Source organism: Cuculus canorus, chromosome 3, assembly GCF_017976375.1.
Source record: "Cuculus canorus isolate bCucCan1 chromosome 3, bCucCan1.pri, whole genome shotgun sequence".
In the NCBI taxonomy this organism is placed as follows: Eukaryota; Metazoa; Chordata; class Aves; order Cuculiformes; family Cuculidae; genus Cuculus; species Cuculus canorus.
The window spans coordinates 74,516,900-74,542,952 of record NC_071403.1 but is presented as its reverse complement, the minus strand read 5'-3'; the positions used below and the strand labels follow the sequence as shown (position 1 = coordinate 74,542,952).

Sequence of the window (26,053 nt, the reverse complement as noted above, 5' to 3'; positions counted from 1 at the left end):
CTGGGTGGACGGGTCACCCTTCGCCTCTGGCTGGGTCACCCCGGGCTGCACAAGGCGTGTATGTCGGGGGCGGGGAGGAGGGGCAGCTCTGTCACCTTACACCCCGGGAGCTGGAGAGCCATTTGCTCTCCCCGTTCTACTGCACCGGGAAAAGCAGCCTCTCCGTCCCTGGCTCCCTCCCTGGCGGATTCGTGGCGCCACCTTGCGGGCACGGCGAGGAGCGGCTCCGGCACCGGCCTTGCCCACGGAGGCTGCCGTGGGGCATCGATGGGAGTTAGTGCAACCCGGCAGGTACCGACTCGCCGCGGCACCGGGGCGGCTGCGACCTCCTGGGCTGGGGCGTGGCCAGAGGGCGGAGAGGGCGTGGCCAGAGCGCGGGGGCGTGGTCATAGAGTAGAAGAGGCGTGACCAGGTAGAAGCGAGCAGTCTTGGCCAGAGGGGGCGTGGCCATAGAAGAGAAGGGGCGTGGTCAAAGGCGAGAAGGCGTGACCAGAGGAGAGGGGTCGTGGCCAGAGACGAAAGGGCGTGATCACAGAACAGAGGGGGAGTGGCCAGAGCACTGAAGGAGGCGTGGTCGTGGGGAGGCTAACGAGTGTGGGTGGAGGAGGCAGGTCTGCGGGCGCTGGCGCAGCCGGGCTGTGATTGGAGCGTGTGGGCGGGCGCGTGGCCCTTGGGGCACCCGGGTTGTGATTGGAGCTCGCGGGTCAGGGGGCGTGGCCCAAGGGGTCCTTGGGGTGTGATTAGAGCGCTTGGGCGGGGGTGTGGCCGACGGGCGGCAGCCGCGCTGTGATTGGAGGACGCGGTCAGGGGGCGTGGCCGACGGGAGCAGTTGGGCTGTGATTGGAGAGCTTGGGCGGGGGGCGTGGGTCGCAGCGCGGCGGCAGCGCGAGGATGAATGAGGCGGAGGGGCTGCGGCAGCGGCGGCCGCTCCGCCCGCAGGTCATCACCGAGGACAGCCCGGCGCAGGAGGCCAAGGAGGGCAGGTGGGCCTCGCCGTGGCTCCCCGTGGCGGGAAAACGGGGATTCGGTGCGGCTGGGGTCTGGGTAGGGGATTGGGCCCGGCCTGCGGGAAGCCCGACGTGAGCCCGCAATGGGCGCTGACAGCCCAGCAAGTCAACGTGTGCCCGGCTGCATCCCGAGCAGTGTGACCGGCAGCGTGAGGGAGGGGGTTCTGCCCCTCTGCCTCTCTTTGGTGACACCTCACCTGAGGCCCTGCGTTCAGCTCTGGAGTCCTCAGCACAGGGAGGGTAGGGACCTCTTAGAGCAAGTCCAGGGAAGGCCACGAAGATGACTCGAGGGCTGGAGCATCTCCCATACAAGGACAGGCTGAGAGAACTGGGTTGGTTCAGCTTGGAGAAGAGAAGCCTCCAGGGAGACCTTAGAGTAGCTTTCAGTACTGAAAGAGGCTACAGGAAAGCTGGGGAGGGGCTCTTTATCGAGGAGTGCAGAGCTAGGATGAGTGGGGACAGTTTTAAGCTGAAAGAGGGGAGATCTGGATGAGATTTTAGGAAGAAATGTTTTCCTTTGAGGGTGGTGAGGCACTGTCACAGGTTGCCCAGAGAAGTCATGGATGCCTCATCCCTGGAGGTGTTCAAGGCCAGGTTGGATGGGGCTTTGAGCAATGTGATCCGGTGGAAGGTGTCCCTACCTATGGCAGGGGGCTTGGGACTGGAATATCTTTAAGGTCGCTTCTAACTCAAACCAGTCTGTGATTCTGTGAGATCTGGCTGGGACGGTGTGTTGGGAGGAGATGAGGGACGTCCTGCCTTGGGCAAGAGTGGGTGGACAGGGCTGGCTGGATGCCCCGGGGTTGAGCAGGCTGCTGTGGATGAGGGAGCAAGGCCTTGGTTCCCTTGCACCTTGGTTGGCAGCACCGGTTGATGCTGGGTCTCCTCTGTGTGTCATCCCTGGGGTGTCCTTGATCTCCCAGCTCCCCAGCTGGCAGAGGGAGCAGAGTCTGTACAGCTGCTTCTGCTAAACTGTTGGAAGAGCTTGTTACTGAAACCAGGATTTAATTTGTGGCTGATAAGTTTGTTTTTTGAAGGAGTCTTTTTAAGTCCTATTTATCATCTGCACAGGTCTGTTGTGGGCGTGGTTAAGCTCTGTGCAGCTCTAGTTAGTCTGTTTTTATTGTGTAATAGTTTAAAGAGTAATCTGCAGTTTAAAGACCAGTCTATGTGTCTGAGATAGAATAACCTTATAAGCAGTCCATTTGTTTGTGACTAATTTAAAGATGATTCCATTTACATTTTTCTGTTTAGAAATTTCATTGACAATTAGCTTCACTATAACTAAAGACAATAGTTGTAATAAGAAGGTAGTGGTGTTTGCTTTGCCTTCTGCTGAATAAAGTAGCTGATAACTTATAATACTTTGGTTCTTCACCTATTATATCTCTTCTGGTTTGAGCATCTTGCAGATTCTTGTCTCTGCTCTTCAGGGTCATCAGGATGAAAGACTGCGTGTGGTGGCTTGCTTGCGTGCGTAGCCTCTGTTTTTGAAGAAGAGCATCATCATTTCTCAGCTTAGGAGGCTGCTCTTCCTGGCTCCAGCCTCACTTGGTAACTGTTCAAATCAGCTGAATTTCTAGGGCTCCAGCAATCATCCAGAGTATCCACGGGTCCCATTCTCATGAGTGTGTCCTGCATGATACCAGTGGAAGGAATTCTGGAGGCTGCCCTTTTTCTGCCTGGGAGCCATGGAAGAAACTCTTCTCATAGAATCACTAGGGTTGGGAAGGACCTCTAAGATCCTAAGTCCAACCATCAGCCCAACACCACTGTGCCTACTAAACCATGTTATGAAGTGCTATGTCTACATGCTTTCTAAACACCTCTTAATGGCAGTTGCTTTCCCCTCTGGCCTCCCAATAGTTCTTCTGCCAAGAGGATGAGGCAACCCTGACTTCTGGTTGTGGGGACCCATAGCATTGTCTGCCCAGCTTCCTCTCTCTTTTTAAATGCTAACTTCTCCCTTTAGTTCTTAGTGACAACTGAACTGCTGTTATAGCTGGTGTCCTGGTAGGTTGCGTTATTGAGATTGGTGGCTGGAGTCAATGCCGAATTAATTATCAGAGACACAATTAGCTAAGGATTTACATTGTGCTTACCAGTGTTTGTGAACCATTACTTCAGTGAATATTTTTGGTAACCAGTCAGTAATTTATTTGTCTGTATTCTGTGTTTGGTATATTTTGTTTATTGACTTTTGTAAGGATTCCAAGCAGATGAGTTTTGTTTTTTATAGGTTTTGGATTTTATTTATATTCTTACGGTTTCAGCAGTTTTTGAAAGAGGTCTAGCAGTTTGCAGGCTTGGAAGTGTGAATTTGCTTGTCACCTCATTCTTCCTGCCTTTTTTCTTTATTGTCAACTCCTTGCAAGTTTGAATGAGGATCGGAATCACACACAATTACAGAATCATTTAGATTGGAAAAGACCTTTGATCATAGAGTCGAACTCTAAACTTAACATTGCCAAAGTCCCTACATGCCACATCCACATGTCTTTTAAATATGACCTGTACTTAAATCATGCTTTCAGGAGTTACAGTTAAGCTGATGAGTTCCCACTCATCTTTCTCCATTTCCTTTTGTGTGCACTGTTCTCAGCTGTCACAGAGATGCTCAGGTGTCTGCTGACAGCACTCTTAGAGTGTTGAGCATTCACCTTCTGAAGGATAAGTGGAAGAACAACGCTGGCATCTGAACTGTTCTTTTCATGTAAATTTGAGGATCCCCTCATATCTTTACCACCCACTCTTGATTCGATATCCAATAGAAGACAGACTGGGAGTTTATTTTTAAGATCACTGAGCACAGGAATACATAGATGTGCAGGTGGAAAAGTAATAGGCTCAGGTGGTGCTGGGGAAAGTTTGGTGACCCACAGCAGCAGTGCTAACAACGCTCCTTGGAATGAGGGGGACCGTCTGTGGCTTTGAGCTAGCAGTAGTGGAAGCTCTTGTCATGGTATGCTATTGGCATCCTAGTAACTATTCCCTCCGCTTGTTTTGGTGATAGTCCATTGTGTACCATGTGGAACTGGGGGTGGGCTCCATCCCAACCACCTGCATCTGCTGCCAGAAGAGCAGCGTTGACAGGAGCTGTGCCATCAGGAAAGAGCTATGATGAATTATGAACTTTGCAACTTCTGTACGTTGTGGATGCAAGCAATGACCAAATCCATGCCAAGTTTTTTGTGTTCTATCTGCTAATCTGTGCTGAGTTCTGTCATTCCTGTTCCATCTGCTAATCCCAAAGGTTACCTTGAGGCTGGTGTCAGAACTGCAAGTGCGCGTCATTAGCTCCCCGGTGGTGATATTTTGCTCTGGACAGGAATTCACATTCCCGACTGGCTGGATGATTGGCTGATGAAGGACAAAACGGTGGAAGTGGTCCAAGGATTAATGTAAAGCCATCAGGCACTGCTTGCCTTTATTTAACTGACGCTGCAAGGAGACTGGCTGGCTGTACAAGCAAATGGTTCTGAGGACCTAAAACTATGGGAGCTGCTTTTCCAGTTCAAGGCTAGGATTCATTGAGCGTTGTTCTGTGCTTTCTGCTGTAAATGCCTGATCGGTGCCTCTCAATTTGAGAATAAACCCTGTTTTTCTCTTGTGGAAGAACATTTTTTACTTTTATATTCTGTGTTTTGATCGGTAAATAGAAGATGCTTACTTTCTGTTGCATGCTGGGGCTTCAGTTTCAAACCAATTCTCACTAATTTAAGCAAGTATTCATTTAAATTCAGCTAATGTTTGTTGATTTAGTCCACTCTTTTTTTTTAGGTAACTTTTAATCCAATCTTTCTGCTGGAGTAGAAACCGTTGCCCAAAATGGAGATCAAATTAAAAAAAAAAAAAAAACCAACCAAACGTTATCACTTCTCCCTCTACCTCAGTTCTTTGGGGTTTTTTTTTTAGTCAACTTGTAACTTGTGGCATATGTGAAACTTGTACATGAGAATTCTCTGCCTTATATGATGCCAGAGACTGGATAAATATCCCCTACTCTTATCCTTACCAAGTCAAAATTGATCATTCAAGGTGGTGTTTGGGCAAATGTATTTCTGGTTCCTTTTGTGAAGAAAATAAGCTGTTAAATATTTTAATGGATATTACATCTTAGAACAGCTTAACATGTTAATCCTATTTCTTCTCTGGTTTTGGCAGTACTTACAGTGGCAAGGTGTTCCGGGTCACCTTCCTGACTTTGGCTGCGTCTCTAACTGTGCCTCTACTTGGAGTAACTGTTCTGCTGGATTGTCCTATAGACCCTCAGCCTATAAGGTAAATCATTGCTTTTGCTTTGTAATAAATATTATTGAAAAGTAACTTCTGTCATGTGTTCTGTGGTTTTGAGTTTGTGAGGTGTTTTTTTGAGCAAACAAGAGCCAAATGTGTAAATCGGTTCTAACTGGATTAAGGAATTGAGGAGTGATTGTGCTGTTATCCATCGCCATGGCTTGGCTCACATACCTGATCTGTTTCTGAGACATCTTGTGCAGCCGTGTGTCACTGCTGATCACTGAAGGAGCTGAATTACCTCCTCTGATCATTAATCTAGAAAATTATTTTCTGCTGTCCAAGCTGTCAGTGGAGCTTGCTGTTACTTACGTGTTCTCTTGCTTTCTGTGAACACAAACTGCATTTTCACTAAGGACCAAACTGTACCCTTTCTGTCATAGCTCTGTCAAAGAGAAACTGTTTATCTGAGGGATGGAATTGAAATGGGTAACCTGACTGGGTTGATTTGGTGCTTTGTACCAGCAGAACCACGTGGTGATGTTACATTCAAATGCAGATCTCATAAAGCAGTGCAGCTGGGTGATTTCTGCCCTGTCTGAGCTCATAAATGTCTGACTCAAGGTCTGTATTGAATGTACAACCTAACAGTGAATTAGTTGCATGAGAAGATATGACCTGTGTTGGGAGAAGTGGTCTGTGAAATGCTTTAGCAGTGGAGGATAGAGTCAGGCTGCCTAGTGCTCCTGGCATTTTGAACTAAGTGAAAATGCTCAGTCTGCTACATATTTATGATTAACTCGATAATTCCTTGATGAAAAGGAACAGCACCGCTGTAAACACGTCTAGAGTTGAAAGAAACTGTCAGTGTGGTAGGGTAGTAGTTACAAATCTTGCCAAGAGGCTATTAGACATAAGCTGCCTCATTGCAAATCATAATGAAATGCTTTCTGCTGTGGTTGGGTTTAACAAAGGCCATTTCCCTAAGATATATTGCAGCTGAATGGTAATTCTGAAAGCCACCGGGGTGTGTGGGCAACATCAAAAGGAGTATCCTGGTCTGCATCCAAAGCAGTGTGACCAGCAGGGTGAGGAAGGGGATTCTGCCCATCTGCTCTACTTTCATGAGAACTCGCCTGTAGTCCTCAGCCCAGGAAGGACATGGATCTGTTAGAGCGAGTCCAGAGGAGGCCACAAAGATGATCTGAGGGCTGCAGCACCTCCCATATGAGGACAGGCTGAGAGAGTTGGGGTTGTTCAGCCTGGACAAGGCTCTGGGAGACCTTAGGGCAGCCTTCCAGTACTGAAAGGGGCCACTGGAAAGCTGGGGAGGGATTTTTTTACCAGGGAGTGCAGAGTAGCACAAGGCAGAGCAGTTTTAAGCTGAAAGAGGGGAGATTTAGATGAGATCTTGGGAAGAACTGTTTTCCTGTGAGAGTAGTGAGGCACTGGCACATGTTGCCCAGAGAAGTCCTGGATGCCCCAACCCTGGAGATGTTCAAGGCCAGGTTGGATAAGGCTTTGAGCAACGCGATCTAGTGGGAGGTGTCCCTGCCCATGACAGGCGGATTGGAACTAGATGGGCTTTAAGTTTCCTTCCAACCCAAACCATCCTATGTTTCTATGTCTATAATCTTTTTCCTATTATATGGTCGTCATCTAATTCTGGTCTTGAGAAACAGTATTCTGCATACTTAATTTCTTACTTCAAGTCTTGTTTATGAAATGAGGAGAAATATTTTTCCTGCCCAAATCACTGGCTTATGTTGCTGTACATTCTTCATTAGCTCCTCAGCTTCACTGCCAGTGTGCAACTGATACGATGACTCCGGGTGATGTTTATGAAGTGTTTTGAAGAAGCTCAAGGAGGTGGATGCTCTCTGAATCAATCCCTTCAGTGAACGAATGTGTAGAAATTTAGTTTGCCAATGGTGATGTTATTCCTGGAAGCTGCTGGAAATAATGAAGCATAAGAGGGGGAGGATTTTCTTCTTGCGAACACAACTGTCCAGTTCGTTCCTAGTGAACGAATTCATTATGTGAAGCCTGCTACCCTCATCTGAAACTCTATGATGTTGAAGAGAGGATGAAAACCAAATTTTTTAGTGTTGTGAAGACAACTCTGCTGTAAATCTTCTTTGGACAGGAGCTACTAATTCAATTGGCTTTGCCACTGCAGTAATGCATAGAATCATAGGATGGTTTGCATCGGAAGGAACCTTAAAGGTCATCCAGTTCCATATTTAAAGGCAAGTTTTCTGTCTGTAACCAGACAGAAAAAAGTATGTACTTTTTTCTCCTTTTGAATTTTTGTTGTAAACCTACGTTCAATTGTCACAGCTTTTATAGTTTGCAGTTTTGGGTGACTTTTACCCCCAGTCACTGAAGCTCTAGAAATTGTTATGATTTTAACCATTTAAGCAGTTGAGTTGCAGTATGGTTGATGACAAATGGGTTCTGGATCCTGTGGAGGTGCACAAGTTTTTGAGTCAAACTTCGTCTTTTTAGGATTCTACAGGCGGAAGGCATTCACTTGTGGTTATGTAAGGAATTATTGAAAGAAAGAGTTGCAAAATTCCTTCAAAACTTAGGAGCTTTAGTGTACTCTTCTGAACAAACCCCTAATGAGCTTACCGCCCTGTGCGTGTGCGCAACTTTGAGTAATAACTTGAAATCCTTAACTCATGGAGGCTGAGATGCCTTGTGTATGAAACTTATTTGTCAGCAGGTGGATGTTGAAGCACAGTACTTCGGAGCCTGCCATTTAAGTTGAAGTTGTGTAGACATCTTCCTCCCTTCTCCGTGTCTCTGTAGCTGGCTGGAACTCCAGTTGGCTTGAACCTGCCCATTCATGTGAACAAGGGCTTGGAAGATTGGACTGCATTGTGTCATTTGGAGATTTCAGTTCAAGGCTCTTTATGTGCAATGAAATCCTTTCAGTTTATCTTTGTGGGACTACATTCAGGTCATAAATGAGAATATATGTTTCTATATGGTACAAAAGCATGTATCTCCTAGTGCTCAAACTACAGGAGTGCTTTTTTCACTAACTCTAAGCTGATCATTAATTAAAAATTATATTTTTGTTATTCTGAAAATGCTATGTGCTGTGAGATCTCTGAGTAGTGTTAAATGACAGGTTTTTAAATTTAAATTTTTTTTAGAAATTTGCATATATCAACTTAGGAAAAAATGGTTTTGTACAAACAAATAATTCAGGTGAGTAAGGAAGCAGTTATTCTTTTGTGTTGTGGCCATGCTGAGATCCTTTGCCTTTATGTAAGATAGGTGAGCTGGGAATGTACTAAAATTATAGAATCCTTGAGGTTCGAAAAGACCTTTAAGATCTTCCAGTCCAGCCATCACCCCAATGCCACTGTGCCTACTAAACCATGTCCTGAAGGGTCATGGCTACACATTTTTTGAACACCTCCAAGGACAGAGACTCCACCACTTCTCTGGACAGTCTTTTCCAGTGCTTCACCACTCATTCAGTAAAGAAATTTTTCCTAATGGCCCATCTAAACCTCCCCGGTACAACTTGAGGCCATTTCCACTCATCCTATCACTTGTTGCTTGGCAGAAGGAACCAGCACCCACCTCGCTACAACATCCTTTCAGGAATGTGTTGTTGGACTTGAAGCTGTATAGATTTCCATATATGTCTTCAGAACACATAAATGTAATTTTTCTGATCATCAGAACCAGAAAATTACGATCCTTGTCAGCTGGGTTTTCTTTCTTGAAATATACTGAAATACATAGGTCAGGTTTGCAGAAGTTGGTAAAGTGGGGAAAAAAAATAATCCAATATATTGCTCAAGAGTGTTTGCAGATTTGCACAAAGGATCATGAGGTTTGTGCCCTCTTTTGCAGTTTGAAGGAGCCTCCCCTCCTGACGGGCGTGCTAGAGCCCAACGTCGAGTTACGAAAAGCTGAGCGGCTATGGGAAAACCAGCTGGTTGGACCGGAGTCCATTGCCAATATTGGGGGTAAGCACTGCCAAAACAACCTTTTAAAGAAGGGTCTTTGATAGTGCTCCAATGATTTGCTCAGCAATATAGCTCTTAGATAATAAACTCTCAAGCTATTTTGAATACGGAGGTTTTAAAAAAAGTAACTTTGTTTTGCAGCTGCTCTATACTGGCTGCTCTATACTTCTTTTCACCTCTTTCTCCAGTGCAAAAATGAATCTTGTTGCCAGATTAAAAATACCTGTCTTCCAGGACTGAAAGCATCAGCAATAGAGTCTAGGGGCTGCTTATGTCTGAAGGAGGTGGTCCTGTTTTACATTTGGCCTGCTGTTAACTGGGAATTAGTATTTACAGAGTGCTGTCTACCCTTCTAATGCTTGTTGTCTGAGTTTTGTAGTGCTAATTTTTGCTTATATGACAGAAAAAATAATAATCTGAGAAGCAGCATATATTGTGTGTACTACAGGTCCCAGCCTGTACTCCTCTCTTATGGCACGTGTGTTCTCACCACATCACAAAGGCTCTGAGGAGTTTCCTAATGAGGTGGCCGAGCTTATAATGGGGAGACACTCACTTAGCAATAAAGCAGTTTTGTGCAGAGGCTGTTCCCTGTGCCTCCTGAAGGGGATAAGTCTGGGAACTGCTCTTAAGACTTAAGTTCTTGACTGTTTCAGTGTGAAAAGGAGATGGTGTGGGAGTTGGAAGCAAGGCCTTTATTGAAGCATCCTTCAGTACAAGATGTGCTCAGTAGCTGTATAATTTATTTCCATTCTGCTATATCTTCTAATAAATCAGTAAAATATTAAAAAAAAATGTTTTAACTAGCAAGAAACTACTGTAAATTCCTTCCATTATGCTTTATCTGCTATTTCTATTAACAACGTGTTGAAGGGCTTACTGATTGCTTTCTGTTACCTATCAGTCTCATTGAAAACTCTTTAAGCAAACCTTCCTGCAAGGACAGTTGACCCATGGGTGAAATAATCAACCTATCTTGGAATAAGTTCTGTATGAATAAATGTCGGAGTCTTTTTATACCCTTGTAAAAGTGTAATTAGCAAACTTAAAATGTTAATCAAATTGGAGGTGGAAAAGTACAAGCAATGGAGTCTACTAATCCAATGGTCTTTTGCTTTGCTTGGTTATATAGAAACGTTTGTGTTGTTTGTGAATCAGTCTTACGCTATCACATGTTTTGGCACGAATACAGCGATTTGGCAATGTTTTTAGTTCGGGTGATCTTTGGATTGCTCTGGGTTTTGTAATTCTTTGCAAGAATGGATACAATATGGACATCGGTGTGTGCCCAGCAGCTATGTAAGCTGTGTGATGATGAGAAGCTTTATCTGGTCAGTCTTTGAGTGGTGAGATGGATGCAGGATCTGATTATACGTTATGGTGATGTAGACGTTTGCCGAGAGGGATAAATCCAGTGACTGGTCATTAAGCTGCTAAATCCACCTTTAACCAAAGAGTTGGAGCACTTAGGGGTGAAAAGCTTTATATCCCGTATTTATAACTCCTAAAGCTTAAATCTTTTCTTCTCTTTGAATTGGAAGAATTTGAGCCAAATACTCTTATTTAACTTCATCTTTCCCCTTCCCTCTTTATTCTTCTGCTATGACTGAATAAGAGTCTGTTACTGTATCTTAAACATGAACTCTGCTTCATGCTATGAGAAGGATCATGTAGAAGGACATTTGCCACTCCAGTTTTGTCATCAAGCTTATCACGTTGTTTGTTTTTGCAGATGTGCTGTTTACTGGGACAGCTGATGGGAAGATTATCAAAATTGAAGATGGAGAAATACACACAGTAGCCAGAATTGGCCATGGTCCATGTGGTGAGTGACAGCTCCTCAAAGTAGTGTGTCTGAAAACATCTGGGTCAGGGCTTGTGTTGATTAGACTGGTGTTCTGTCTGGATTACTCATGCAAGTGCATGTCATAGAATCCTAGAATAGTTTGGGTTGGAAGGGGCCTTAAAGCCCATCCAGTTCCAACCCTGCTGCCATGGGCAGGGACAGCTTCCACTCCATCGTGTTGCTCAAAGCCCATCTGGCTCATCCCATCTGGCTTTGAACACCTCCAGGGACGGGGCATCCACGACCTCTCTGGGCAACCTGTGCCTCACCACCCTCAAAGGAAACATTTCTTCCTAATATCTCATCTAAATTTCCCCTCTGTCAGCTTAAAACTATTCCCCCTCATCCTATCCTGCACTCCTTGATAAAGAGCCTCTCCTTATTCCCCTCTTCCATTGGTCATGATACTTCTGTTTTCTCCCTGTTACATTGCAGTTGTTCCTTGTTGAATTCCACCCCTCTTTCTGAACCACTTATTTGCTTCATTTAATGGCATTTCTGGAACTGAGTGAGGGAACAGTGGTAGTAGCTTGTTTATTAACAGAACCATTTCTATGGGGAAGCTTAACATTGGACATCTCTGTACCACCTGGCTGCTGTTTGTTGAGACTGTGGGTGGTTTTATTTATGGTAGCGATGTAGTAGCTTACATGAGGTTCTGCAGGCCTGTGCTGGTTGCCAGTTAGACAGAAATGATGGGTAGGAACTGTTTCTGTCCATGTAGCTCATACATTCAGCATTTTAACTGTGTAATTTTGCATGGATGTTCCGTGTTTGGGCTCTGGACTGATTTGGAAGAGCTCCCTTGGCTGCTGAACAGGTAGGAGAGCCCTGGTGCTGACAGCCAACAAAGTGTGCTGCTGGCTGATAGGATGCTGGACTTCCAGCTGCTCTTTAGGTGTGAATGTGTGTTGGGATGGATATGAGAGTTGCCTCCTCATTTCTATTTGACTTGTACCGCTTGGGAGAGGTGGGAAAGTTACGCTGTCCTATTTCTTTGCGGCCAGAGAGGTAGCGAGGAGCTTAGATTTCTGTGTTGCCCTCCTCAGGCTTGGGAGAGAAGTGGAAAGGCTGTAGACGAGTACCTTCTTCAGAAGTTTATCTTGGTCATCTTTCAGACTACAGATGTTCTAACTTTGTAGTTATTCAAGACTCAAGCAGACATCAATTTTTCAGTTTCAGAATCTTCCCTTTCTTCCTCATGCAGATATCTTATGTATCTATGTCTTGAAACCGGCTGTTTCATGACAGCATTAGACCTTTGTATAAAAAGAAGGTTTCAAGGTGTACGTGCATATTTTTATTTTTCCTTTCTTTCTGAGAGGAAGCATTTGGTTAAATCCAATTTTCTGACATTTCAGCCCTACTTGGGGCACCTGTGATCTAACTCCTAGCCTGGCAATTTATAGGATTATCTCTACAGTGGTGAAAACATGGGAATATCTGTTCCACTCACGACTAGGAAAGAAAGAATAATTTCTTTAGTGAATGTGTGCGGTGCTGGCCATGGAGTTTTGTTAAGCTACCGTTTGATCTCTGTAAGCTGCCTGAATGCCTTGTATTTATTTCTATTTAGAAAACCATTTTACAATTGTTTCCTAAGGAACCCATGAAGATGAGCCAACGTGTGGAAGGCCGCTTGGCATCAGGGTGGGGCCAAATAACACCCTTTTTGTGGCAGATGCTTATTATGGACTCTATGAAGTTGATCCTGGTACAGGTATGACTTTCCTGATCAGTTCTCTTCCACTGCCAAATCTGGGCTTCATTTGCAGTTTTGCCAGACGCTGCAGGCAAAATGATGCCTGCCTTCTTTGTAAAGTGGTTTTGAACAGTCTGTGTGAAATATGCTATGAGAACTCGATATTAATTTTATTATAGCAAACATTTCCTCTTTATTTCTGTCTGGATCAGGGTTACCAGTGGCTTATCTTCTGCTGATGTATGCTTTTGGTTGTCAAAATTGGTACCTCAGGATCCACGAGAAAAGCTCTGAGCAGCTGTTTCAGTTTTCATAAAGAGGAGAAAAAAAAAAACCCTGAACATTGCTGTTACATAAAGCTTTTGTGTGTTTGCTGTACTGTTGTTTCTGCCTTGATCTTGTGGTGTGGTAGTGAAGAGCTCTTAATTTTCCTGTGACCCTAATCTACAGCAAGTGAAGAAGGGTATATTTTGGTATGGCTGAAGATAAAGTGGTTTGTTCTTGATGAAGAAGGTGCTGTTGCATCCTGTCCTTTGCTGGATGTCTCTGAGCCAAATCTCAGTTTTAGGAGCTGTATTATTAAAAAGGAGTAGTTGCTTTCATGTAGAGTTGATTTTTTTCTGACAATTAGCATCTCCAGGTTGCCTTCAGGTGAGAAGAGGGAGATGAGCAAACACTGAGTGAGATGTAATTGAGGAGCTCAGACTGTGGCTCTGGATCAAGGTGTCCCCTTTGGATCGCAGACAGCTACCGTAGCAGTTCAGTCATGACAAAAGCAAGTGAACAAACAAACTCAGACCCTATGCCCAAATAGATTTTGGTTGATTTGTAGATATTTGACCTTAATTTGTCTGGTCATGTGTGGCAGAGCAGTTTAGTGCACCTGCTGTTTTAACATTTAGAGTGTAGTACTCCTTGTATGTACAGATTTATGAGGAAAGAAGGGGCAGCGATTAGCTTGTCTGCATCCTTCTACAAGACTGGCACCCAAGCCTGCACTCGGCTTCATATGGGCTTCAGAAATGTGAGAAGTCTGGCACATCAACAGGGAACATCATCTACTGTTTCAGTTTTTTTGAAGAGTATTTTCTCCTGGTCATTCATGTTTGGCATTGTTCCATTACAGCCCAAAACCTTATTACTTAACAGAACCATGAATAGGGGAAAAAAAGTGAGGTGCCTGCTAATTTCATGTTTGTATTTAACTAATTTCCAAGGCAGGACGTACAAAAGATTGCCTTGTATACCCTTTTTTTTTCCCTTCTTCTTTTTGTAACCAGGTGAAACAAAAATGCTTGTGTCCACCAAAATGCCAATTGAAGGCCAGAAGTTAGCATTTGTGAATGATCTTACAGTGACCCGAGACGGGAGGAAAATCTACTTCACTGATTCCAGTAGCAAATGGCAAAGACGGGATTACTTATTCTTGCTTATGGAAGGCACAGATGATGGACGGCAAGTATCTCCTCCCCTAGGCATTTAACTTACTGTAAGCTCAGCTGTAGGAGTGGAGTAGGAGTGGAATCATAGAATTGTTTGGAAGGGACCTTAAAGCTCATCCAGTTCCAACCCCCCTGCCATGGGCAGAAACACGTCCCACAGCTTCAGGTTGATCAAAACTTGATCCAACCTGTCCTTGAACACCTCAGGGATGGGGAATCCATGCCTTCTCTGGGTAACCTGTGCTAGTGCCTCACCACCCTCACAGGAAAGCATTTCTTCCTAATATCTAAATCTCCCGTCTTTCAGCTTAAAACTATTCCCCCTCATCCTATCCCTGCACTCCCCCATAAAGAGCCCCTCCCCAAGTTTCTTGGAGGCCCTGACTTCACTACTTCCTTGGACCTTAAGATTTTTCTCTTTATGAACTACCTGTGCAAATATTGCATTGTCCTGGATAGTGTGAGGGAGTGTGTGGATGTTACTAATGAGACCTGCAGTGAAGTAAGAGATCCCTCTTCTTCATCTGAGAGGACTTGCACGAAACATGTGTTTTAAAAGGGAGTGTGTTAGCATTATATTCAGCCTAAATCCTTCCTGAATGCTGCCAAAACAGGTTGCCAAGAGGAGTCCTGGATACCCCACCCTTGGAGGTGTTCAAGGACAGGTTGGGTGGGGCCTTGGGTAGCGTGATCTAGTGGGATGTGTTCCTGCCCATGGCAGGGGGTTTGGAAATAGATGATCTTTAAGGTCCCTTCCAACCAAAAGTATTCTATGATTCTGTGATCTTACGTGCATGTGCGAGAAGGTAGAATGCCTGGAGAATAAAACCAAGATGAGTAAATATTTGTCTTCACTCAAACCCATATATACACTTTCTTTTTAGGCTACTTGAATATGACACAGTAACGAAAGAAGTGAAAGTCTTAATGGTGGGGCTGAGGTTTCCCAATGGCGTCCAGCTATCTCCTGCAGAAGATTTTGTCCTGGTCCAGGAAACAACCATGGCTAGAATTAGAAGGCGAGTATGACTTTGAAATTCTTGCTACTCTCTGCTTAGAGATTGTTTAAATAATGAGTTGAATGATGAAAGAAAACCCTTACATGCTCTTCATGCCTGCTTATCAAGGACAAAGAAGGTGGCCTTCCTTAATACGTAATTTTTTCTTTCACTGTTAGCATCTGGACTGCATCATCTTTCCATCATGAGTGCAGAGAAGTAAGCTGACTTTCTGGAGAATGTGACTGTGCTGTGTTTCCCTGTACCAAAATAAGGAAAAAAATAAATATAAATTAAATTATTTTATTTTAAGTTAATTCCTTTTGGGACTTCTATTTACTAAACTACTTGAGTTAAGATGTCCTAATCCTACTGTCTGTAATTTTCAGGTATTATGTGTCTGGGCTGATGAAAGGTGGAGCAGATATGTTTGTTGAGAATATGCCTGGTCTTCCAGATAATATCAGGTTAAGCAGCTCTGGAGGATATTGGGTAGCTATGGCAGCTGTCCGGCCCAATCCTGGATTTTCTTCATGGGATTTCTTGTCTGAAAAGCCATGGATTAGAAGGCTGATATTTAAGGTAAAAAAAAATATACTTTTAGTATAGGAATGGACATGATAAATGTTTGTCCTGTTTCTTCCTCTTCACAGGAAGATTTTTTTAAAGATCTTTTTATTGCTATTGTAGTTGTCCCCCATGGAGAACAGTCCTTGCATAACTATAGGTTGTAAAACTAACATTAACATTACCTTCTCAGAGTAGCAGGTGCACCTCCCTTAAGTTGTCTTCCATCTTGATCTCAGGAAAGAAAGAGACTTATCCATGCAGAAACACAGGATCTACATTGGAATATGTGAAGACTTCACCTTTGTACCAGAAATGCCCAAGTTACTTATTGTCAGGTGTCCAGAGAGTATTTGGGAAATCTGGCCTGTCCTAATGACTGCCCTGGGCATCCTAAGAGACAGTGTATATTTTGTATATGCTGCTAGATGATACTTTGGTTTGACTCAATATGCCTGTTATGTCACATCCTGCTTTAGCATGAGGATGAGCAAGGATAATGTGTTTTTTTAAGGGATATCTGATGCTAAAGAAATGGCCTGGTGCTTTTTAAACAGTACAAAGACTTGGAAATATTTCCATTCTCAAAAAATAAACCAAACAAATGCAATCAACATGCAGTGTGCAGGATGGAAGTCCCATTTTGGCTAAACAAACTCTGTGCTGTCCCTATAAAACCTGTTGTCTCTCCTGGTACAGTGCAGAAGCCTTAAACTGATGCTGTGGGGAGCAGAGTGTGATTCCTGCAACTTGACATCAGCGCACCAGAACAAGCTGATGTCTTAGAATCCTAGAATGTTCTAAGTTGGAATGGACCCATAAGCATCATCGGGTCCAACTCCTGTCCCTACATAGGACAACCCCAACATTCACACCGTGTATCTGAATGCATTGTTCAAATGCTTCTGGAATATTGTCAGGCTTGGCGCTGGGACTGCTTTCTGGGGGAGCTGTTCCAGTGCTCCACCACCCTCTGGGTGAAGAACCTTTTCCTAATATCCAGCCTAACCCTCCCTTGGCACATCTTCCTGCCGTTCTCTTAGGTCCTATCATTGGTGGCCAGACGAGGGTGCAGTGCCTGCTCTCCCTCCTAACCTTGTGAGGAAGCTGTGGACTGAGATCTCTTCTCAGTATCCTCTTCTCCAGGTTAAGGTCTTCTGTGGGGACATCCTTCCAGCCTTGCGCTAGAGCAAAGTCTGCTGCTGTGCTGGTCTCTTTTTGATTTTTAAGTTGTTTTTTGCAGATGTTAACATGTTAAGCCTGTGTAATAGTGTTTACTCAAAATGTGTGCTTATGTTCTTAGCTGCTTCTTCCAAGGAGACTGTAAGTGTCCGAGTTCTAATGGTGGAGAATAAAATCTTTTGTTGTTAATTCTCTTTTTTCCTTTTATTTTAGTTGCTGAGTCAGGAAACCGTGACAAAGTTTGTGCCCAAATATAGCCTTGTTGTTGAACTTAGTGAGACGGGATCCTACAGAAGAAGCTTTCACGATCCAAATGGAATGACGGCAGCATATGTTAGTGAGGCACATGAGCACAATGGATATCTCTACCTGGGCTCCTTCCGCTCTCCGTTTATTTGCAGACTCAATCTTCAGCACGTTTAACTGTCCATCCATGATAACATGCCACTGTCCTAGAATGCTCCAGAGGTACGAAGGAAGAATGGGTTTGAGGCAGTGTGGACAAAAAGTGAAAGACAGTCTGTTAACGTGTGATGACACATTATGTTGCCATAGGAAAATGCGCAGCTCACTGCATGCGTGCTCTTCCTTGTTTTAACTGCCTTTGCTTTGGAATCAGCACATGTAATTTAGTATCTGAGGAGTGTGGTGAGACATCTTCATACTCTTCAAAAGTTATATGCTCCTTAAAGAAAATCCATTGCTATTCCACACACAATCCTGTTTGGCGTCATTTTAAACAGACGTCATGTGTCACCTGTAATGCAACTGTCTTACACTGGGAGGATTTGTGATGTATGGAATCAAATTTTGTATGATTTGGATTGAAGATCGTGTCTTGCATGTGTTTATTTCTGGTTTAGAACCTCCTTTTTAGGAGTGATTACAGTGAATGTTCCAATGTCATACAATGGTGCTGTGGTAGAGGCAGCAATATCCAGAACACACCTAGATATATAGTTACGCCATTCAGGTTTCTTCAATTCCAGCCTCTGTAATCAACATCAGAAACCACAATTAACTGTTAATCAACATGCAGAATCAAATTTGATCATTATGTCTGGACTGCTGTGTTTCTTGATAGCATTGTAGTCGGCTAATGAATGAAAGCTGCATTTTCTCTTTTATTAAAACCAATTCCAGTGGGGTTAAAAAGGGTCACTTGTATTTCCTTTGTGTTTACCGGATCCTGTAAATCAGTAGTGGCCATTTGTGAGGGACATGGGAGGGAAGAGGGTGAGCTGCAGGAATCCTCTTCAGTGTGTGTTTTATGGAGAACTAATAAAGGTTTTGGGACAGGTTGGTATCTGAAGATGAATGTGGACTGAAAGGGCCCCAGTAAAATCTGGTAATAGTGGATGAGGAAGGCTTTGGAATGTGGTAGTAGCTCATGGATGCTTTCTGGCATCTTTGGATGAAATGGTTTACTTCCTCTGTTAACAGATACTCTGCTTGGTAAATGCAAAGAATGCTTTTCTGTCGACTACTACTAAGAAAAAGTTGTTTTGTTACATTTAAAGTAAAATACTTTGTCTTGAAGAACTAGAGGGGTTACTTCAGCAGCTGTGTGATTTAGTGGATTGATTCCTGCTCTGAGATTGTAGACTTCGCTGCTCTTTTTCTTCCTGCCACTGGGTGATAGTCAAACATAAACTTACACTCCTGCTCAATTTCCTCACCTTTGAAAAGGAAATGAAGAATTGCTTGCTATATAATGAAAAGCACCAGAGAAGGGGAAGGTGATGTTAAAAATGTCATCTGCTTTCATTGTCCTGTTCTTGTCCTTATTAATGGAGGGAAATGCAAATGAAAGTGATTCTCTGCTGTCAGCGCTGCTGTGGCCTTGTTGTGTGTTACTACCAGACTGTAGCAGTCCTGTGGGTAGTAGCTGATGGTTGCTGGGTCAGGCTGACTTGTTCCTGTACTGGCCAGGAAGCCCTTTAGGTTACTGGGTTTGGGAAGGAGCTCAATAAGAAGCAAAAGCCTGGTAGATGTTGCTGGAGGCTCTGACTGTTGGTCCAGCTGAACCCTATCTTAATAGTTTGTGAATGGAGATGCAGTGATACTGTGCTAAGACTGAAAGGGTGGAGAGATGTGACCTGGGATCAGGGATGACAGATTTGCTGCTGTGGGATCTCAAGGGCTGAGAATGGGACATACTTGCAGCATCTCTTTCTGGGGAAACCCAGCAGAGGGCAGGCTCTTTAGGTGAGTGTTACTTTGCCAGCCCTTGCAGCTATTTGTCCCGTTCTTGTGGGACGTGAAAGTTGAACTTGATGGGATATAAAATTGGCATTGCAAAAGCAAGTCCATTCTGAGGCTTGTTTCGTGCTGATGCTTTGGTAGCCCTAGGACAAGCACAGCTTTGCCTGCTGTGTACTTACCTCTAGTGATTCACCTGCCAGAGTATTGAACTGAAAAACTTGTTTTGTCCTTTGTAGCGAAGCAGACCTTGTCTATTTTGGCATGCCAGATATGTCTGCTTATGTGTGACTAATTCCCTTTCAAGATACTGTCCCTAAAGTTATGGAGTGGGAAAGAAAATAAGTTGTAGTGCTGCTAGTGCTCAAGAGGGATAAAAGATACGAGGAGTCTCTTGGGAGTTTTTTGGTTTTTCTCTTCTCCACCTTCTCACTCCTTGCTGGCCACTGTTGGGGACTAATTTAGTACGCTGATGATCCTGTGGTCCTGCCAGAAAGTTCTTGAGTGTTTTTCAGTTCTCTTTGAGGTTTTGTTGAAAGTACAGCAGACCCAGAGATCATGTGAATTATTTGCTTTTCCTGCAGAAGGGAAACAGTGAATGCCAAATATGAGAGGTATCTAACAGAGTGTGATTTTATCTGGTGTGAGTTTTGATTGGTCTAATCCAAACTGTCAGATGGTGGCCGGACATAGGTATTTTGGGGGCAAGCAGCAAGAAGAGTAGAAATTGTTAATCACAGAATCATGGAATGGTTTGGGTTGGAAGGGACCTTAAAGCCCACCTAGTTCCAACCTCCTGCTATGGACAGGGATCAGGTTCCAACCTCCCGCTGGATCAGGTTGCTCAAAGCCTCATCGAACCTGGCCTTGAACACTTCCAGGGATGGGGCAGCCACCGCTTCCCTGGGCCACCTGGGCCAGTGCCTCACGACCCTTACAGGAAAAATTTTTTTCCTAAGATGTCATCTAAATCTTCCCTCTGTCAACTTAAAATCATTCCCCCTCTTCCTCTACCTGCATTCCCTGATAAAGAGCCCCCCCCCCTAGCTTTCCTGTAGCCCCTTTCAGTACTGGAAGGCTCTACAGTACTGGAAGGCTCTACTTCTCCAGGCTGAGCAACCCCAACTCTCTCAGCCTGTCCATGTGTGGGAGGTGCTCCAGCCCTGTGATGATCTTCATGGCCTCCTCTGGACTCCAACAGATCCATATCCTTCCTTTGCTGAGGACTCCAGAACTGAATACAGGACTCCAGGTGAGGTCTCACGTGTGCAGAGCAGAGAGGGAGGATCCCCACCCTCACCCTGCTGGTCACAATTCTTTTGATGCAGCCCGGGATATGGTTGGCTTTCTGGTCTGCAAGTACACATTGCTGGCTCATGTTGAGCTTCTAACCCACCAGCACCCCCAAGTCCTTGTCTTCAGGGCTGCTCTCAGTCATGGCAGAGCTGAAGTCCAGAAGCAGCTTTCCCTAACCTGGGGACAGTTAATGCCCTTGCTCACTGGAGTTGTTGCCTTCTGAGCTCTTCTCTTAATCCTGCGATAGCAGAGAGGGTTGTTCTGCCAAGTGCCACAGTCAGGAAAGAAGGCTGGACACCGTGAAGGTGTTGGAGCTGGCTGCACAATAGTCTGCCTATAGGAATTTGCCTATAAAATCCAGCAAGTCAGCAGTGAAAGCTGGTGCTGTAGCACAAAGGAGGCTGAGCCGATGCCTTGGGCACTTGAGTTCTCTGTTGGTCTTAGTATCTCACAAATGTTCATTCACTACTGCTGGAGTGAGTTCTTTGCTGGTTGATCATCTCCAGCTGTACAGAGCAGGCCTCTGGCTACAGCTGCATTAGAAATAACCGCAGGCAGACAAAAGACAGCACTGACCCATGGGATGGGCAAGAATTCTGGGAGCAGGGCGCAGAGGCAAGCAGGAATTCATGCCCATAAAGGTCTCTACATTCTCTGATATCTTGCCCTGCCTGTGTTTGTTCTGCCCTATGCCTTAGAAATTTTTCCTTGTTCTTTTCTGTGCTTGGTTGAAAAGCAGCAGAATAGCTGTCGGTCTAAATGAGTTTGTCCAAAGGCTAAGCCTTTGGACAGAGTGTGCAGTTCTCAGTTTAATTTCTCAGAGTGAATAAAGCCTGTCAAAACAGAGCCTCACAAACAGAGCTCACTGGGTACAGGTACAGTCAGTCAGCAGTTCCCTGTAAAATTAAGGATGGTTGAAGGCTGTAAGGCATCGAACGTAAACTGTGATAATGGCACAACTTAATGTGATTCTAAGAACAAATTTTGCGTGGTGATAGACTGCTTAACCAGGCCATTATTTTAAGATGAAAGAGGAGAGATTTAGATGAGATCTTAGGAAGAAATGCTTTCCTGTGAGGATGGTAAGGCACTGGCACAGGTTGCCCAGAGAAGTTGTGGCTGCCCCATCCTGGAAGGTGTTGGAGGCCGGGCTGGATGAGGCTTTGAGCAACCTGATGCAGTGGAAGGTGTCCCTGCCCATGGCAGGGGGATTGGAACTGTATGGGCTTTAAGGTCCCTTCCAACCCAAACTGTTCAATGGTTATTATTTTATAAAGCTATTATTATTACCTTATTTGTCATAAGAACCTCAACATTCCATTTAGCTGGAGCTTTATGGACATAAATGTAGGTCAATATTTTCCTCAGAGGGAAGTGATCTGGCTGTCTCCTGTGTTTTGAGAGTGACCTGAAACTTGCCTGCAAGGTTTTTCAGTGCTGTGTTTAGCCCTGCAAGTTAGAGCACAGCCTGAAGCACAGTGGGATAGTGGCACGTGATGCACCAAGGTCTACAAGAAAGTAAGTATGTTTGATGCTTCCTGGTGAGAGAAATGTCTGGTCCAAGATTGCCAATGCCTCCATGGCCACTGAAATTGAAAAGCAGCCAATTATGTTATGATGGCTGCAACTTTGTTGAGGGACCAAGGAAGAATTGCAGTACCAGGTAGAGGTGTCATTGTGCAGTTTAAGGGTTTTACGACATATATCTGAATGCAGGGTGTGTCCAAGGAGACCCAAAGTCTGCAGAGGATGAAAGGAGTACCTTTCCTGAGCTCAGACAGTGTTGGCCGTGGTGCTGTTCTGGATCTTGATCATCCATCCTTTGTATGCAGAAGTGGGGTGGTCTGCTGTAGAACCCAGATGAAACAAGTTGACTGACACACAACTCTTTCATTACTTGACATAAGGGGTACTTAAAAATAGTATTTTCATAGAAGCTCCGGTGCTTTTGATCCCTAATGGTTCCTCCCAGAATAATACAGAGGCATTAGAATGCCCCTGGAATGAACAAACTGGCATAAACTCTTCCCGGTGCTCAAATGAAGACTGCTTTTACAGGCTCGTTCTGCTTCCACAAAGTGTGAGTCAAGGGCATGTTACAGTTTCAGCTGGATGGTGACACATCTGCCTTGAGCAATGGGGAAAGCTGGAACAAGTTAGGCTTGGAAAAAAACCAGTTCTATCTTCTCACTTGATGGTATCAATGCAGTAACATGACACTTTTTCAGCTCTGAAGACGGTTTTTTAGTGTGGACATATCACCCACCACACTGAAAGAAGGAGGAGTGTTCACAGCAGCATCCAAAGATCTTGTCAGGGCAAGATTGTTATCTGGTGGCTTGATAAAGGGGCTATGGATCCCTAAGAAGGAAGGAAACCCTCTCTGCTCCTCCCAGTGGAGTCCAAGGGTATTTCCTGTGTCTTACCCAAGCTTCTTTTGGGACAGACCATGGAATGTGGGATTGGAGAAGAGTGCTTGGGTCTCCCGAAGAGCTTGGGGAAATCTTTGCTTTAGCATAAAGCCCTGCAGTGAAACTGCCTAAGGAAAAGGAACTAAGTTGGAGTACACCAGAGCTGTGCATTTTAAAGATGTGTTTTGGTTCGCCTTGGTGGTAAAACAGATATTTCTGCAGGGCACAAGTATCAGGAAGATAGGACAGGAGGAAATGGCCTCAGGTTTGTGCCAGGGGAGGTTTAGTTTGGGTATTAGGAAAATTTTCTTTACTGAGAAGAGTGGTGAAGCATTGGAAGAGGCTGCCCAGGGGAGTGGTGGAGTCTCCATCCCTGGAGGAGTTCAAAAAGCATGTAGATGTGGCACTTTGGGACACAGTTTAATAGGCACAGGGATGTTGGGCTGATGGTTGGACTGAATGATTGAGAGGACTTTTCCAACCTTTATGGATGTATGATCATATTTCTGAAGCTTTTTAAAATGCTATTCCACCACTAACTGCCTTGTCCCTTTTCTGGAGCAAACTTCTCCTGTAGTAGACCTGCTGGAAGAGAACTCACCTATGCCCCTGACACCTTTATGCAAAGGTTGGTATCTCAGTATTAACAGCTGATGAAAGTGTTTGCAAAGCCTTGACATAAATCAAATTCCTTTAAATCTGAGGCTTCTTTGTTGCAGTAATCTTTGCAGGTGGGATTATGACCTCCTAAGTGTCTTGGGCCATCTGTTCAGTGATCACAATGGAGAGCTGATGACACTGATGCTTGGACTTTCTCATCTAACTTGCTTAGAAAACAGAGTACTGTAGAAGAATAAGCTCATGGGGCAGCTCCTTTTTGCTGCTTTGCTTTAGGCAGGAACTGGAAAATTGAGCAGCAAGTTATTGTAGTTGGCTATATACAAGTTTTTTTCCTTCAATATCCTTATCTAGCTGCTGCCAGTTAAACCTTGTCTTGGTCCAGTGCGGCTCCGGGCATGACTCCCCCAGCTGTCAGCGCATCCTGGAAGTCCATCAGGTTGTGAAATCAGGTACAACTAGTATAGAAGAGCCTTCCAGGTCTTAACATGGAGCTGTGGATGTGAAGAGAATGCTAAATGGGAAGTCTGTCAGTCAGCACTGCTTTATATTTTGGTGCCAGGCAGTTTGTTTCCTATACAATTTAAAAAATAGGAGCGTGAGAGGAACTATTTGCATAGCAGAGCTTTTGAGCAAATGCAGGCCTCTGTCTGAGGATCTCTGGGCACTGTAAAGCTCTGGTGAATGTTGTTTTTAAATAGCACAGTGTGCATGGAGGGCTTAGTGTGCAACCAGTCCCTCCATGTAGCAAACTGTTAGGGAACTCTTGTTCAGATGAGGCTAGGTATCCTTGTAAGCAAATGAACCAAGGAAATATACCATACACTGAGCATACTGCTTCCAGCACACTGAAGAGAGATTTGAAGCTGAAGGGAGCAGCTCCTTCAGCTTGTTTGGAACAGTCCTGTGTGAACCCGTATCTCTGAAGCATCAGCTTTGATTGTTCTAGAACTTCTTAATGGGATTGTGTCTCTTCCCCATCATTTGGGGCTGGCAGGAATAGTTTTCTCTTCTCTTCTTGTGTCCTAAATCTTAACTAGAAATATTTATTTTGATTTAATGGCCTTTGTAGCCTGGAATAGATGCTAGACCCTCAGCAAACTCTGTAAGGGCATTGTCAGGGATAAGCACTGGAGTGAATTGGTAAACAGTCAACCTTGCTTCATATTCTAGCAAAGACGCAGAGGACTGACACATTGGCTTTTTGATTGTGGGATGTCATGATTAAACGGTACTTAGCTGCAGTTCTTCTAGGTGAGTGCTAGCAGCATCCTCTGATGCAAGGCTCCTGAATTGCCTAGATCCTTCCTCCTCAAAATGCTCTGGAAGAGTACAGATGGCTCAGCTGACTTTAGCTCTGCTGTTTTCTTTGGTGCTTATGATAACTCTTACGCAGGAGGGATGATGGATGCTGCTATTCCAGTCTGCTTTTCTTATTGCAGTGTTACAGTAAACACTTTGCTACAGCTATAAACATGAGGCTAATCTGTCTTTCTCAGGAGTTGCTTGCCTACTTCCACACTGTGGTGGTTGTGGTGAGCTCATCTGTGTTGCAGGAAATGCCGGCAACAGTTTTATGTAAAACATGCTGCCAGACAAGCTTGTTTGGATAGAGAGATCCAAGCAATCTTGCTGCCTTTTCCTTGAGAGAGCAGGAAGAGCATGATGGGTTTGCCAGCCTGCAGGATGCCAGGTGCACCTGGATTTAACTCTGTGTAGCAAATGGGGAAGTGACTTTGTGAGGACACTGTGAGATGAAGCTCTGTGTGTCAGAGATTTGGAGAGTCACGTGTGGGAAAGTGTTGTGAGGTGTGCTTACTGCCTTCTAGCTCCCACTGTAGCATGCGGAAAGGCCAATGACATCTGTTACTGAGCACAAGGTTGTCCTGCTGTCTGAAGGAAGAAACGTGAATCTCTCTGGCCTGTTCTGGCTGGAGCTGGCAGCCTGGTTGGAAGCTCCTGGCATTCTGTGAAGCACGCAGCTGAAGTGTAAAAGGGATTGAGATTATTGCTAATCCCTTGGAGATCGGCCTTCCAGTACTGAAAAGGGAGTCTGCAGAAAGCTGAGAAGCAGGTCTTTGTCAGGAAGTGGAGGGATAGGACAAGGGGGTATGGTTTTGAGCTGAAAGAGGGGGGATTTAGATGAGATATTAGGAAGAAATGTTTTCCTGTGAGGGTGGTGAGGCGCTGGCACAGGTTGCCCAGGAAAGTTGTAGCTGCCCCATCCCTGGAGGTGTTGAAGGCCAGGTTGGATGAGGCTTTGAGTAGCCTGATGCAGTGGAAGGTGTCCCTGCCCATAGCAAGGGATTAGAACTGGGTGATCTTCAAGGTCCCTTCTGACCCAAACCATTCTATGATTTCTGGGCTGTGGGTGTTTTTCAAGACAGCCATACTGTTGCCTTGAAAGAACAACTAAACCTCACGCATTCCTGACAGGTATGTGTAGCTGTATGAAGATTTATCACAAAATAAAGCAACTGCAACAGAGCTTCCTGGATGCGTTCACGCTACTTGGAAGCTTCATTGAGAGGGTGGATGGTTCTCTACTGAATGA

The 26,053-nt window shown here is 44.7% G+C and overlaps 1 protein-coding gene across 1 annotated transcript; it reads left to right on the top strand.

The window, feature by feature from the left end:
- The first annotated feature begins 833 nt into the window (after positions 1-833).
- On the top strand, positions 834-18,620 carry APMAP (adipocyte plasma membrane associated protein). Its single transcript, XM_054063841.1, has 9 exons — positions 834-983; positions 5,172-5,288; positions 9,120-9,235; positions 10,968-11,060; positions 12,685-12,801; positions 14,064-14,238; positions 15,110-15,244; positions 15,613-15,805; positions 17,186-18,620. Exons 1-9 carry the CDS (start codon positions 892-894, stop codon positions 17,393-17,395), a joined length of 1,248 nt encoding a protein of 415 aa, XP_053919816.1. The 5' UTR covers positions 834-891; the 3' UTR covers positions 17,396-18,620.
- The last annotated feature ends 7,433 nt before the right edge of the window (positions 18,621-26,053 follow it).

Coding starts and splice junctions, on each gene's coding strand:
- APMAP (XM_054063841.1), top strand. CDS start 892: ATGAATGAGGCGGAGGGGCTGCGGCAGCGGCGGCCGCTCCGCCCGCAG. Junction 984..5,171: donor CAGGAGGCCAAGGAGGGCAG/GTGGGCCTCGCC, acceptor TGGTTTTGGCAG/TACTTACAGTGGCAAGGTGT. Junction 9,236..10,967: donor GTCCATTGCCAATATTGGGG/GTAAGCACTGCC, acceptor TTGTTTTTGCAG/ATGTGCTGTTTACTGGGACA.